Source organism: Lactuca sativa, chromosome 4 (genome assembly GCF_002870075.4).
Source record: "Lactuca sativa cultivar Salinas chromosome 4, Lsat_Salinas_v11, whole genome shotgun sequence".
In the NCBI taxonomy this organism is placed as follows: domain Eukaryota; kingdom Viridiplantae; phylum Streptophyta; class Magnoliopsida; order Asterales; family Asteraceae; genus Lactuca; species Lactuca sativa.
Window position 1 is genome coordinate 290175422 of NC_056626.2, and position 14035 is coordinate 290189456.

Sequence of the window (14035 nt, forward strand, 5' to 3'; positions counted from 1 at the left end):
CCTGGGAAACAACATGTGTACCTTTCTATTTCTCCATCCCTCTATCTATGTTAGTCATATGTTATCCATCTGCGTGATTGGAAGAGATCCAACCAGGGATACAACATACGCATCCCTCTAAAATAATAGAACACTCACCTAAATTTCAGAGCTCTTTGAAATTCCTTGATTTCTAGGGTATGTCGTGAAGTGGGGAACATTTTGTAGTGCACTTAAAGTTGAATTGGTTCATAAGGTTGACTGTAGATCTCGCTGCTGAATTTAAGTGGACAACAATATCCTTGGTGCTCTTCAGCAAATTGGTCTATTTAGGAACATAATTGCAATCTCTTGTCACTTATAAATATGTCCAACTTGCAAATATCCTTTGTGTTTAAGTGGACTACAATATTGGTGATTGACCAGTGCTATCCATGCAGGTGTGTGCTGATAAACGATATTAAATTGCTTTACAACTTTTGATCCCAAAAGTTTTAAATTTAGTTATTAAAATTGTATTTGTTTTATTTTATTTTATTTTGCATTTATTTTGCATTCATTTCAAATTTTAAATTTTAGTTTTATTGTATTTCCAAATTTAGGGGGAGAATTAAAACCAAACAAAAATCATAAAATTAAAAAAAAAATCCAAAAATATGTTAATTTATGTTTTTATTTATTTTTCAGAAAATTCAAAAAAATCCAAAAGCATTGTTTTGAGCGTATTTTAAGACAAAACTGCAAATTTGGTCCTTGTGGTTTGGCAAAACCTTTGGATGGGGTCCAAAAAGTTTCTAGCTTGCACCAAAGGTCCAAAATCAAGGTTTTCATGGGTTTTTAGTCCATTCCGTCATTGACCGTTTGTTTGGGGCCGTTAGTGCCTTCACGTGCCCTCCATGTGAGGGCATTTTGGTCATTTTACGTACTTATTTTAAATAATATCATATTTCTCCTTTATATACATACTCATACGCAATCCTCTTCTTCTTCTTCATTTTTATTTACAGAGAAGCAACAAAAAGGGCTTCTTCTTCGTCTCTCAAAGGATTCTTCTTCTTCGTGTCTCGTCTACTTCTACTGCTACGAGATTCAAAAATGGTGCTCTGCTTCTGTGGGAACGTTGCTGTTGTGCGAACCTCATGGACTTCACGAAACCCTGGTCGTCGTTTCTATGCATGCCCTAAAATGGTAAGCAAACTAATATTAGGTTATGATATTTCGGTAGTTATGCAATAACTCTTCTACTTTAATGTATTTTTGTAGGGATCCAGATGTGGATTTTTGGGGTGGTTCGATCCCCCTATGTGTCAAAGATCAACTGTTATCATACCAGGACTGTTGAGAACAATGAATAGGTATGAGGTTGAAGTGGGCCAGCTGAAGATGTGTTTGCTTGTCTCGTGGGTTTTGTTTCTGTTGTTTGTGCTGTTTTGGAAATAGGAATTAGAGGTTAGGACTTTTTTGTTGGTAGTAACCACTTAAAAATGTGGTCTTTTGGTGCTAGAAGGTTTAATTGTGGTTTATATATGTTTTTGTTGGTAGTAACCACTTAAAAGTGTTATCTTTTGGATCATTGTATATGTAATGCTTTTATGACAATGGGAAGTGTAATGGTTTTATCCTTTTATGAATATGAAATTATAAAGGTTTGATCTTGACAGATATGCAAGTGTAATGGTTTTTCTCTACGTTTGAATATGCAATTGTAATGGTTTTATATGCATACATTAAGTACATTGCCATAACATCTTCATGCTTTGACAGTACAACATAAACAAATAACAAACAACATTACCAAAAGGGGACCATAACAGATAAATGCCAAAACACAATCATTACCAACAAAGGGCATTAAAGTACATTATCATAAGGGCATCAAAGTACATTATCAAAATGGATCAAAAAAAGGCAACAAAGTAGCAACTAAAGTGCATTAACAAGTCTTCACAAACATAAAAAGTACTTAAACATCAATTCCCATCTTTGGACTTGCAGGTCCTAGCATTGTGACCGTTTTGCTTACACTTACTACATGTCACAGTCAAAAACTTCCTGCTCAGTGATTGAGTTTCATTATCATTTTGACTTTGACTGTTTGCTTGCCTCTTACGTTGCTGGATTTCAATCCTTTCCTCTGCTGTAATCCTTCTTTTCTTTTTTGGCCTGCCTATAGCTTTGTTGTGTGGTGGAGGCACAAGAGTTGTTGGGCAGTCACTCTTAGGCCACATGGCTCTACCTTTGATAGGCTCCACCTTGAAGGAGTACATCTCTTTCCATGTATCAAGCCAATACACCTTATGCACATAGGTGTATAGTTCTCCCACCTTTTCATTATTGTCTGCCATTTCATTTAGGCTTGCAATTGCATGTTTGCAAGGAATTCCAGTAAGCTCCCACTTTCTACAACTACACTCCCTTTTCTCCATGTCCACCACATGTTGATCATTCCATGGACCTTTAACCTGATACTTTTGTCCCCCATTCCATCGTGCATGATACTTACTAGCTAGTGTTGTGTTTGATTCCAAAATCCTAGTACCAGTTGGAGTTAATGGACCTTGACACTTGTTTAACACCTTCATCACATTGCATACTCTCTTCATAAGGTACTCTCTGATGAACTCCAAACAACTGATAATGGGTTTGTCTCTCCCTTTAACAAGCTTGCTATTGAACACTTCACAAAGGTTATTCAATAACATGTCTGAAATTGCCCTTCCTAATAGTTCATTAACAAAACAACAGTTAGTGTATATCTATACTACAATAAAAAATAAGACAACAAATTGAGAAAATACCTGAAAAATGACTTCTAGCCCAATGATGTGGAGGGATTTTCAAGAGCCACTGATATGCTTCTATGTCATAATTCCTTAGCTCTACCATTACAGCTTCAAACTCTGGTATGGTGGTGGCTGTAGCACACCTCCAAAAATACTCCTTGTATTCTGTAGTCTTAAATCTGATCCTCATGTTCTGGTATATGTGTCTAATACAGAACCTGTGTTCTGCATTAGGGAACAATTGTTCTATGGCTGGTAGAAGACCCTGTTGTCACCAAAACAAAATAAGAAATTAGTCTGTAATGCAACTAGTATGCAATATTAAATGTAACTATAGTACCTTCTGTCTATCACTGATAAAGGTGAAGTTGGAATTTGAATACAAGTCAAGATCTTCTGCAAGACACTGAAGAAACCATTTCCAACTTGAAGTGTTTTCACTTTCAACAACAGCATATGCCAATGGGTAGGTTCCATTGTTGGAATCAACACCAACTGCACTTAGTATTTGACCTGGGAAAGGTCCCTTCACGAAGGCTCCATCTAAGCCTAAAAATTCTCTCAAACCTGCCTTAAAACCTTTCTTCAAAGGACCTAAACACACGTATATCCTTCTGAATTGCCTGGTTGGGGATGAAACCACAGGTTCTGAAACCACATCAATCTTTACAGTTGTACCTTCATTTGTCTTTTGTAGCTCTAGTACATAGTCTCTCAAAGCTGCATATTGCTTTACGTAATCCCCTGCAACATTTTTGGTGGCTAATGCTCTTGCCCTAAATGCTTTCTCTTCTGAAATACTAACTCCATAAGTTGATTGGAGTTGCTCTTGTAGGGCACGAACAGGCAGTCCAGGATTAGCTTCAATCTGATCCATAATACGTTTGGAAAGAAATGTTGTTGTGCAAGATCTGATTTTTCATGTTTGGAGGCAGATGTGTTTTTGATTATAGGTCTTAATAAACCAATAGTCCTGTTCACTTGACCTAGATGCATGAAGTTTCCATGTGCATTTAACTTTATCTGAGTTTACATCTTTACCCTTTACCTTTTTCCCAGAGGTAGGTCCACCTACCCCACTTGCATTTAAAACTACAGTTCCATCACAAACAGCTGTCAATCTACTCTTGTCATTTTTTGTGAATGAGATATTCCTCCTTGTCTCTAAAGCATGCAGGTCAATTTTGTCTTTCAATTCTTTCTTGGCTTTATATTTCTGCCCAATATGAAAAGCTACCTTGTGCACCTCACCAGCAGAACATAAGGTTTGTTTCCCCAGCTCTTTGATCATTTCTCTTCTTTTCCTGTTGTCCCCTGAGTCCTCACTTAATGAATCCCACTCGTCATTGTCAATTACCTCCAAATCATCTTCTTCATCACTATCTTCATTTCTTTGACCACCCATTCTTTGACATCCATTGAACTCTGCTTCTGTATCAATATTTAGATTGAAATCCTCCATGTCAACGTCAACATCTTCAATTATGTTGTCCTCATCAATCATAAAGTCACTATCTTCATCTTCACTGTTTTGATTCTCAAAATCAATGTCATCAGGCTCCTCTTGTCTCCACTCATCATTGAAAGGAATGTTATCTTGGCCTTCAAACCCATTAAATGGGATGCTATCTTGGTCTTCAAAAGGTTGAAAGTTTGTCATTAACTCATCATCTATGTTGATGTTAGTTGAAAATTCATTGACTCCTTGAGGATCATTATCCATGACAACTCTATACCCCTCATCTGCAAATCCTTCTACACCCTCACCATTGGATTTGTTCACATCAAGTTCTTCATTCACATCAATCTATTTGTTTAACTCTTTTTCTGCATCAACTACAACAAATTCATCTACAAATCCTTCTACACCCTTACCCTTATCAACTTCACCACTTGCCATTGTTTTTTTAGCACCTTCCCAATCCAAGTTAAGCTTTGTACTACAAGACGATGCCCCTTTACTATGTTTCCAACCTTTAGACCTACTAAATTCAGGTGTTGCTGATTTGTATAAGGTTAATGCTAACCCTAAATCACCCTCACCAACATCAATTTGGATTGGAGTTACCACTTCATGAGCAACTACAGGTGATGAGGGTCTAATGGAATCCTGCTTCTCCATGTCTTCTATTATAACCCTTCTTGGACCAGTTGGGGACATAAAATATGTAAGCAAGTTCGTTTGACCATGCTCTGTGTACACTTTAATCATTTTGTTATTATGGGTAACATACCGTGAGAGATTACGCACATCATCATTGTTACCTAATGCTCGGAGTCCAAAGTCAAATCCTTCATTAGGCAAACGGAAATGGTAATACATGATTTCAGTACCATCATACCCTAATTCTCTCATCATCAAGTCTAGTTCATGAACAGAAAATTCATCAATGTCGACAACATCAAAGTACCTTACTTGGCCATTAATATACCTGATATTTGGAAACTTTGTGAAACTCCCTCCGTGATGAAGTTCAATAGAGAATATGTTGGGGTAACCAGCTTCAAAACAGAAAGAGACGATTGTTAGTTACAGTTTTTCAAATTTTGAAGCTTGATCATAAAATACAGAGTTTTTCTAAGTTTGAATCTTACCATAAACTTCTTGAACGTTGACAATCTCTCCAACATTTCTAAGTCCCCACATTTTCAAAAGCAGGAACACAATCCAATTTTCAGACGATCGTTAGGGTTTTTGCGTTTGAATCAAGAGGTATGAGTAGAAGACGAAGGAGTGAGTACAGTCTGCAATCTAATTAATTGAAGTGGCGGCAACGGAGGCTAGGACCTAAAATGACCAAAATGCCCTCACATGGAGGGCACGTGAAGGCACTAACGGCCCCAAACAAACGGTCAATGACGGAATGGACTAAAAACCCATGAAAACCTTGATTTTGGACCTTTGGTGCAAGCTGGAAACTTTTTGGACCCCATCCAAAGGTTTTGCCAAACCACAAGGACCAAATTTGCAGTTTTGTCGTATTTTAATTTATTTTTTATTCTTACTTGTTCTATTGTGTGCTAAATTTATTTTATTTTTATTTTATCTCAAAATTCCATTTGTCTTAAAACGCGAATTCAAAAGAAGAAGAGACTGAAGGAGACTATATCGGAATTTTCTGAGCAAGGAAAAGAAACTTGGAAATGAATTGACGATCATTTCACTTCACATTACTTTCACAAGGAATTGAAGGCATGAAAATGTACAAACTGTTAGTTAGGCAGTATCTTTCTAAAAACTGTCGTATTGAAGGAATTTAAAGTCTGAAACTATACAGATTGTCAAAATTGGTCTTGTCAGTTATCTTTACCTAAGAACTGTCATGGCACCAGGGCGATTCACCCTACCGGGAAATACATAGCGCTGAACATCCCACGCAGGGTCTTGACAATCTCTTTGTCATGCAAAACTGCGGAGAATCAAATGTATTCTCAGATACATTCTTTGTTGGCAAGGAATTAACGGTGTTGGCACTAGGGCGATGCACCTCGCAAGACATGATTATCGTTGAATGTCCCGCCAAAGGGCCTTGACCTTGTGTCATGCTAAACTATGGAAATATGTCTTTGGATATTTTTATCACAAGATGGTTTTGTGAGTTATTCCTAATTAACTCTCATTGGCACTAGAATGGTACACTTAACTGAGATTCAGAAACCATTGAGCTTCTCGCCAAGGGCCAAGTTAACTTGTTAACTTGAAAAACTGTATTGAGATCTTTGATTGAGGATATGCAGGGGCTAACATAAAAAATAGCCATGAGTAGTTCTACGATATTCAACAAATCGTAGTGCGTTCCTCCGTGTTTACACAGATACTGTGAGTTGTCTCTTTCTGAGCCAAGGTTGGGTCCTTGAACAACTTTGGTGAAAAGGGTCTTTATGACTCTGTGATCTACATGATTCTTTAGTCATTGTTACTTTTCAAGACATATCTATGACCGTTAAAGAACATTCATTCGAAGGAACTAGAAGTGAAGATTATTTTTCAACACTCAATCTTTCAAACCCAGAAGCAAGGTGAAGTTGTATTTGAAGTTATGTGTCTAATTGCATTGAATCCTCCTCAATCAATTTGTTGCTATATATGAACCTGCTGAAGTGATCCAAATGAATCAATCTCTTTGTAATTATATTTGAAGTATTTCAAATCTGAAAGTGCTGATTTTCAAGAACCTTTACAAGAAACCTCTATACCCAATGTGCGTTCAAAGTCAAATTTTCAAAAGGAAGTCCAACTGCTTAAGATAAAGTCATTCGCGTAGAAATTCATATGTTCATCTTGAAGTTGTGAAGAAATCGAAGATAAAAGCTGAGAGTTAAGAACAAAGAGAAGATTGAAAAGAAAAGAAAGCTATAAATCAAGGGGGAGATTGTTAGGACATGATTTGTGGTTTATACTTTACTTTTGATAGCTTTTCGAGTTCTCGGTCTAAGACCGAAAACTCCATATTTACGGTGGTGTTTGGGCCGAAATCACCATGTAATTTTGGTGGGCTTAATGAGGATTTCGGTTGAGGTTTTGGGCTAGGCTTTTGTAGTTAGGTGTGTGTGTGTGTGTATATATATATATATATATATATATATATATATATATATATATATATATATATATATATTATATTGTTTCGGCCGTGTTTATAGTTAGTCTATCAGAGTGTTTATGTGTGCTTCATAGAAACAGAGAGGAAAGGGATTATGTATCAGACAATTATAATCTATAATTATATGCATTGAAACCATTTAAGATTTGTGATTGTGTTCTTAACTCGTTATAATTGTTTTGCGTTAATCATTATATTGGGATTCCGCACCAACTCTAGTGATTTCGATTGATACGTTAAGATCGAGTTTTACAATTTTGGGATGAATGATAAGCTTCATTTTGAATCCTAATGATAAACACACAAATGTTCATTGTGTTGAATTGACTTAGTTGACCAATTATCTCCAATATTTGAGCATCTCACCATCTTTCTTAATTGCAAGCTTTTTAGTTATTTAAGTCTTATTGTTTTCAAGCAATCTTAAAACCCCCCTTTTTAGTTTAATTGTAGTTAGTTAGTTTTATTACACTAGTTCTATTGGATTGCATTAGTGATTGAATATATCCATTCCCCCAAGGATCGATACCACTTTTTACCATTATATTACATTTTATTTGCAAACAAAGGGTGTAATTTGCTTTGTGGACTTAACATCCCACCAATTTTTGGCGTCGTTGCCGGGGGAATTGGTTATTGTTATTTGATTTTTATGCCTAGGTCTACAAGAACCGGTGAATTACTCTACACTCCAAAGATTGAAAAAGACCCAAAAGGGTTGAAAAAGTTAGCCAAACAAGCAAAGCAACAACAAGTCGTTCAAGCTTTTTCCTCTTCTCCACTAATAAACATAGAAGATCAAGTTCATACTCCAACTGATACCGACACCGAACCGAGTTCTCCAATTGTTGGTCATTATTTTAAAGACATTCCATTTGAAAACTACATAGCCATGAATCACACTCCACCTCACAATCCCAAACTAAACCCAAATAATCAAGATGCCAATACCCCACCCCAACAACCAAGACAACAACAACAACACCAAAAACCTCTCATAGATATGCCACCTTGGAATCAACCCCATCCTCACCCAAATCAACCCAATTATTAACAACCACAACCACAAAACCAAAACTTCCACCAAAATAACCAACTTCAAAACAATGCTTTTCAAGTTCAACAACAACAAGCATATATACCAAATTAATCCAATTATCAACAACCTCCAATGTGCCAACACCCAGTGTACCCACAACAACAATCCCCTACAACCAATATCCTAACCACCAACCTTGTCCACCACAAATATACAAATCACCAACAATAACCATACCCACCTGACCAAAAACCTCCTAATTACATGCAACAATACCCCAATCCACCTAATCCCCCTCATGAGTTGACACTTCGAAAAATGATGGAGACGAATGTTACTCATACAGCTCTTGGTATTGTTTATCTTGCAAATCGCCGAGGGATTGAATTGAAGTCAAGTTTCATACATCAACTCACCAAGTTCACTGGTTTGGATAAAGAAGATTCTCAAAGGCATTTGAAGTCTTTTCATATGATATGTGTGTTGGATTAGGTGTCTAGGCCCATAACTATAATTGGTATGTACTTGACCCGAGAGTAGCATGGTCCATTTGGGTTGCCTTCACCAAAATAATCTGATAGGATGTATATTATGAGAAGGAGGCTATTTATGATTTACTATTATATTATAAGTATAATACATTAATTGAGAAATCATAATATTTATTAGTATTGATCAAGAATTAATTTGGAATAAATTTAGTGATCAAAAGAGATTAATTAAATTAATAGGGAATGATTATGTAAATCAGTGATATATATAGTGTTTGGGCTATTGATCCATGATGGGATAAGTTTATGTAAGTATCCATGAAGAGTTAGCCCACATGAGATATGGATCATAACCTAATTGTATGGATTAGGGTTTACCCATGACTCTTGGAATCCTACATTATATAAATGTCACCCCTTAGCCAAAATCGGTTCACCTTAATGAGTTCTGAGAGAACCCTAGCCGATTTTGGAGTGTCTAGCCTCTCTCTCAAAGTTTTCCTTTGTTCATGGTGTTTATGAACCATTTGAGGCATCACACTTGAGGTGCTAATCTCTTGAAAGGCCAAAACTACAAGCTACGATAACTAGGTATTTTCTAACTTGTTTTCATGATTCATGTACCAAAATTGTATGCTAGTTATAGGCTTCATGCTTTGGAATTTTATTGCATGTATAACGAGAGAAAACTTAAATCCAAAGCATTAGGGTTGTATGTGCACCATAGAAATTGACATATCACGAAACTCTGAATAAGGAAGAAGATGAACTGGTTGAATTTGTTGAGCTTGAATTTGATCCTCAAGAAGATGATGTTGATGACATCGCAATCATGTCAGGCAAGCAATATAAGATTCTGATCTCCAAACTCAAAACTATTTTACATTTTTTTAATTATAATGATAGGAAGTCTTATGTGAGTGGTTAAGAGGTTGATTTTTTTTATTGAAGTCTTAAGAGTCAAGTATGAAGACTTTGATAAATAATGATTTTATGAGTTTAGAAGAACTTCTTGCAAATCAATCAAGTTCTTATAAATATGAAGTCAAGGAAAATACAAAATGTTGCTCGTGAATGAAGTACATTGTTTGAACTGATCGTACTATAGGAGCCACACGAACTTTGATTAAAGTTGTCTGAGCCCTTAATAAGGCAAATGCTAGAGAACTGAAGCTCAAGAAGGAATCTGATAGCAAGGTGTTTACAAATATTGAGAATTCTATTGCGATTTTTCATGATTCTTTATCGAACCTTTTATTTTCCATCAACTTCAAGAACAAATGTCGTATGTGGTTTCTTCTATGGAATCATGCTTTGAATCTCAATAGGAATCAATCTTGGATCTTGTTCTTCGATTACCCACCAATACCCCACTCCCATTTATAAACATGTCAAAAGGGGGAGATAAGGAGGTGGTTCATCGAAAGATAGTGGTGAAGATAAAGGAAATGTAGTTAGGAGGGTGTTTCCTACTAAAATTTCAACTTCACTATAAATAAGCCATTATGAAAACTTTGAGAATAACTACTACACAAAATATCGAAGTTGATATGTCAAAGATACAATCAAAGAAAGGTAGGAGTGTAAACGAAGGAGGCTCTGGTTCATCATCACACAAACCTGTTACGACTTCTGATCCAAACGAAAAGGGAAAATATGTTCATGTGGAACCTACTACCGAAGAGAAGAAAAACCTTTAAGAGCATGAGTTTAAAAGAATGAAGCAATTAAATAGCATCATGTCAATGAGAGAGAGTGCCCTAACTATTCTTGATAAGGGAGATCCAAACAAGGTGCGGTGTTATGAAATAATTAAAATCTGGCGTATAGCGAATTTGATGCGTTTGACAAAGTTCCAAATAATTTTTTTTCCATTGAAGACTCAGACTTCAATCAACTGGACTTTCCAATTAATCATCCGTGCTCACTTTCAATTAGTTTAAGCTTGCTGAGAGTTACAAAGATATCGGAGATTATAAGAAAATGAACATTTGTTTCCATGATGTTCTTGGCATGAAGGAAAAAAATGTCTAGTCTATGGTGAAAATTGTCAAATTGATATCAATAACTCCTAATGTTAGGTTCGAAGGAGTCCTACAAAATTATCGATATAGTTTTGTCAGAGTAACCAACAGTATGGTTGAGTTCACTATTGCTAACTTCCCTTTGATGAATTTGAGTGATCTCATCACAATTACGAAGATGATTGGGATATGAAATCACCAGGTTCAAGACAAAGCTTTGTCCATCTTTGGATATGGTCATGTCAAGAGCTTCTTAGACTATTATTATGCTAATCTAGCATTAACAGATTTTGAGTTTTCTACTTTCTACAACCAAAATTGAAAGGTTCCCAAGTCATTATTGAAAGGGGAATTCAACATTAATGACTATGAAGATGGTGAAATCATCAATCATCCTTTGGGAGTTATTTTTCAAGGGAAGAATATGAAGGGTGGGAAAAAGAAGTTTTTCTTTCGTATTGACGATGTAGAAAGATACTCAAATCATAATCTTTCTAGTATCCTTCTTCATATAAAAAATTGCGAGAAAAAAATTGAAAAACGATAGACCGGAGATTAGGAAGATCATCATCTGGTATATGGAAATTAAAAGAGTTTTACAAGTGATAAAGACACTACCTACAGTCTAAAGATTCACTATTGATCACAAAGGTGTAGATTGTAGAGTCATATTTGTTGTGATATATCAAGGCTTAGGTAGTTGTCTTAATAGTAAATGTTAAGTCAATATCGAAGGTCAACATGACTTTGATTATTTAGGTTTTTTACTAGGCACTTTTGTAGGTTCACTATTAATGTTGAAGTCCTAGTATACATTTCTCATCCGTTGGGTACAGTATAAATAGTGTAGGTGCATAAGTATTTTGTAACTTTTGCATTTCATGCATTGTGCTTTCTCTCTCAGCAATTATACTTGTACCAATTCGGATAAATACGAGCTAAAACAAGATCTTATTTACATAATGTGTTCATTTGTACTCTGATTTCTTTTATGATTGATTAAACTTCCTTTCAAAGATGCTCAGTGTCTAACTCACCAAACATCAACCTGAAACTAAAAGCTGCAGCCACTGATGTGAAGATGAGGGGTCATCTGATGTCATTCATGCAACCAAGCTTAATGATAAGATCTTCATATAAGAAAGTTGCAGAGAGTACGTTGAAGAAGAATGAAGCATGATCCTGAACCTTGTTCTTGAGAATAAGAAGAAATGATTTATAGATCATCATATAATATAATCAAGCAATGTATACTCCTTTCGAATTTTTTTTAATAAAAGACTTATTTTTTGTGTTTTTTTTAAATGAAGAAATCTTAAGACATGTTTTTGAGTTTATGAAAACAAAACATAAAGTACTAGAAATACAATAAAAAATTAAAAAAAGGTACATAAACTTATATTTAAAAAAACCTCAAGATATGGAAATCATGCCCAATTCACCAATAAGGGAAATAATATTTTGTTCATCTAGCGTCTTGGTGAAGATATCAACGAGTTGGTTATCAGTGGGAATATACATCAAATCGATCTTTCCTTTTTGCAAGTTATCCATGATAAAGTGGTGCCTAATCTATATGTGTTTGGTCTTAGAGTGCTATACGAGATTTTGAGTGATAAGAATAGCACTTATGTTATCACAACAAACCGGAGTCTTCGAATCTTTGAAGCCATAGTCAAGAAGCTGATTCTTAATCCAAAGAATTTAGACACAACATTTACCAGCAACAATATACTCAACTTCAGCAGTTCAACAAGCTACATATTATTATTACATGCTTGACCAGTTAATCAACCTATTCCCCAAGAGCTGAAAACCACCATATGTACTTTTTCTGTGACAACCCGAAATTTCCATTCAAATCAAACCATATCAATCCAATAGAAGTAGAGCAGTTGCAGTGAAAATTCAGACTTATGGAATAAGTTTGGCAGTGTTAGGGTTTTACACCTAAGGAGTTATTAGGAGAGTGGGTGCACTAGGATTTTGTGCAACACTGTAATTCCATTACTCTAGGTCATTAGAATCCATTCCGAGAATAGAAATATTTTCTGCCAAAAATCTCTAGACTATAAATAGAATTCTGAACCAAATTGGTTCATTATTTGATTTCCATTTAGAGAAAAGCCAAATACTCTCTCACGGATCTTCGGGTTTTCATCCCAGATTGTGAGTCTACTTCCCTAAATGTGTTTTAATACTTGTTATATGCTTTATAACATTGTTTACATGTCCAAAACACAAGATCCGGGAGTTTACCGCCCAAGAACGTTCTTGGGGAGTAAACTCCAAAATCAAGCCTAAAGGCCACCTAGTCCCATTTCCGTGTTAGGCATCTAACTAGGGACTTAGTGTATGATCATTAGAGGCTAGAAACAAATCAAAATCACTTAGTTTGAGCAGTTTACGGCCAAGGAACCACCTCTTGGGCCGTAAACTCCAAGTAAGGGGCACAAATGAGTGTCTAGTGATCCTTTAGCCTTAGAACAAGAACCTAGAAGCCTTAAACAAGTGTTTTAGACAAACAAAACAATTAGAAAGCAACTTTGGAAAGGAGTTTACGACCAAGATGCTCCTTAGGTTGTAAACTCCACGATTTAGGGCCAAAACCCCTTCAAACTCTTCCTAAGGCTTAGTCTTCATTTTTGGCAAGTACCTTAATGTGTTTAGGACCTAGAAAACGCATGAAAAGCATAAGTGTTGAAGAGTTTACGGCCAAGAGTATTTCTTGGGCCGTAAACTCCTTTAAAGGGGTCAAAGGATACCCTAGACACTTCCTTAGGCCAAGAAACTTTTAGGGCAAGTACCTAGATGAGATATGGACTAGTTAAAATTCTTAGAACCTCATGTGTGAGGGAGTTTACGGCCCAAAGAGTTCTATGGCCGTAAACTCCATCAAATGGTTCCATTTAGTGCCTTAAACCTTCCTTAAGCCATGTGTTGAAGCCTAGACTTGTTCCTAGAATTGTTAGAGACTTGAAAGGACAACAAGAACCCTCCCAAGGGAGTTTATGGCCGTAAACTCCAAGGGAAAAGGGTCTTTGGGCCGTAAACTCCCCTTAGGAGTCAATATGGTACCTTAAACTCTAGTATAGCCTTGAAACAATTCCCCTCT

At 36.0% G+C, this 14035-nt stretch overlaps 2 protein-coding genes and 1 long non-coding RNA gene across 3 annotated transcripts; 1 reads left to right on the plus strand and 2 right to left on the minus strand.

Annotated features, from left to right (window-relative positions):
• The first annotated feature begins 506 nt into the window (after positions 1 to 506).
• Positions 507 to 1641, plus strand: LOC122197775 (uncharacterized). Its single transcript, XR_006191450.2, has 2 exons — positions 507 to 1167; positions 1243 to 1641. It is a non-coding gene; the product is annotated as an uncharacterized LOC122197775 (long non-coding RNA).
• A 308-nt stretch (positions 1642 to 1949) lies between these two features.
• Positions 1950 to 3656, minus strand: LOC122197528 (uncharacterized). Its single transcript, XM_042901735.2, has 3 exons — positions 3103 to 3656; positions 2778 to 3027; positions 1950 to 2698 (listed from the first exon to the last, which is right to left on the minus strand). The coding sequence occupies exons 1-3, from the start codon at positions 3637 to 3639 to the stop codon at positions 1950 to 1952; spliced, it is 1536 nt and encodes a 511-aa protein (XP_042757669.2). The 5' UTR covers positions 3640 to 3656.
• A 913-nt stretch (positions 3657 to 4569) lies between these two features.
• Positions 4570 to 5735, minus strand: LOC128133648 (uncharacterized). Its single transcript, XM_052771156.1, has 3 exons — positions 5358 to 5735; positions 5195 to 5264; positions 4570 to 5126 (listed from the first exon to the last, which is right to left on the minus strand). The coding sequence occupies exons 1-3, from the start codon at positions 5391 to 5393 to the stop codon at positions 4570 to 4572; spliced, it is 663 nt and encodes a 220-aa protein (XP_052627116.1). The 5' UTR covers positions 5394 to 5735.
• Between the last annotated feature and the right edge of the window lie 8300 nt (positions 5736 to 14035).

Excerpts from the sequence above, each read along its gene's own strand:
- LOC122197528 (XM_042901735.2), bottom strand. The coding sequence starts at position 3,639 with ATGGATCAGATTGAAGCTAATCCTGGACTGCCTGTTCGTGCCCTACAA. Across the intron at positions 3,028-3,102 it reads TTATCAGTGATAGACAGAAG|GGTCTTCTACCAGCCATAGA; the intron begins GTACTATAGTTA and ends TGGTGACAACAG. Across the intron at positions 2,699-2,777 it reads GGCTAGAAGTCATTTTTCAG|GAAGGGCAATTTCAGACATG; the intron begins GTATTTTCTCAA and ends ATGAACTATTAG.
- LOC128133648 (XM_052771156.1), bottom strand. The coding sequence starts at position 5,393 with ATGTTGGAGAGATTGTCAACGTTCAAGAAGTTTATG. Across the intron at positions 5,265-5,357 it reads CAACGTTCAAGAAGTTTATG|CTGGTTACCCCAACATATTC; the intron begins GTAAGATTCAAA and ends TCTGTTTTGAAG. Across the intron at positions 5,127-5,194 it reads ACAAAGTTTCCAAATATCAG|ACTTGATGATGAGAGAATTA; the intron begins GTATATTAATGG and ends TTCATGAACTAG.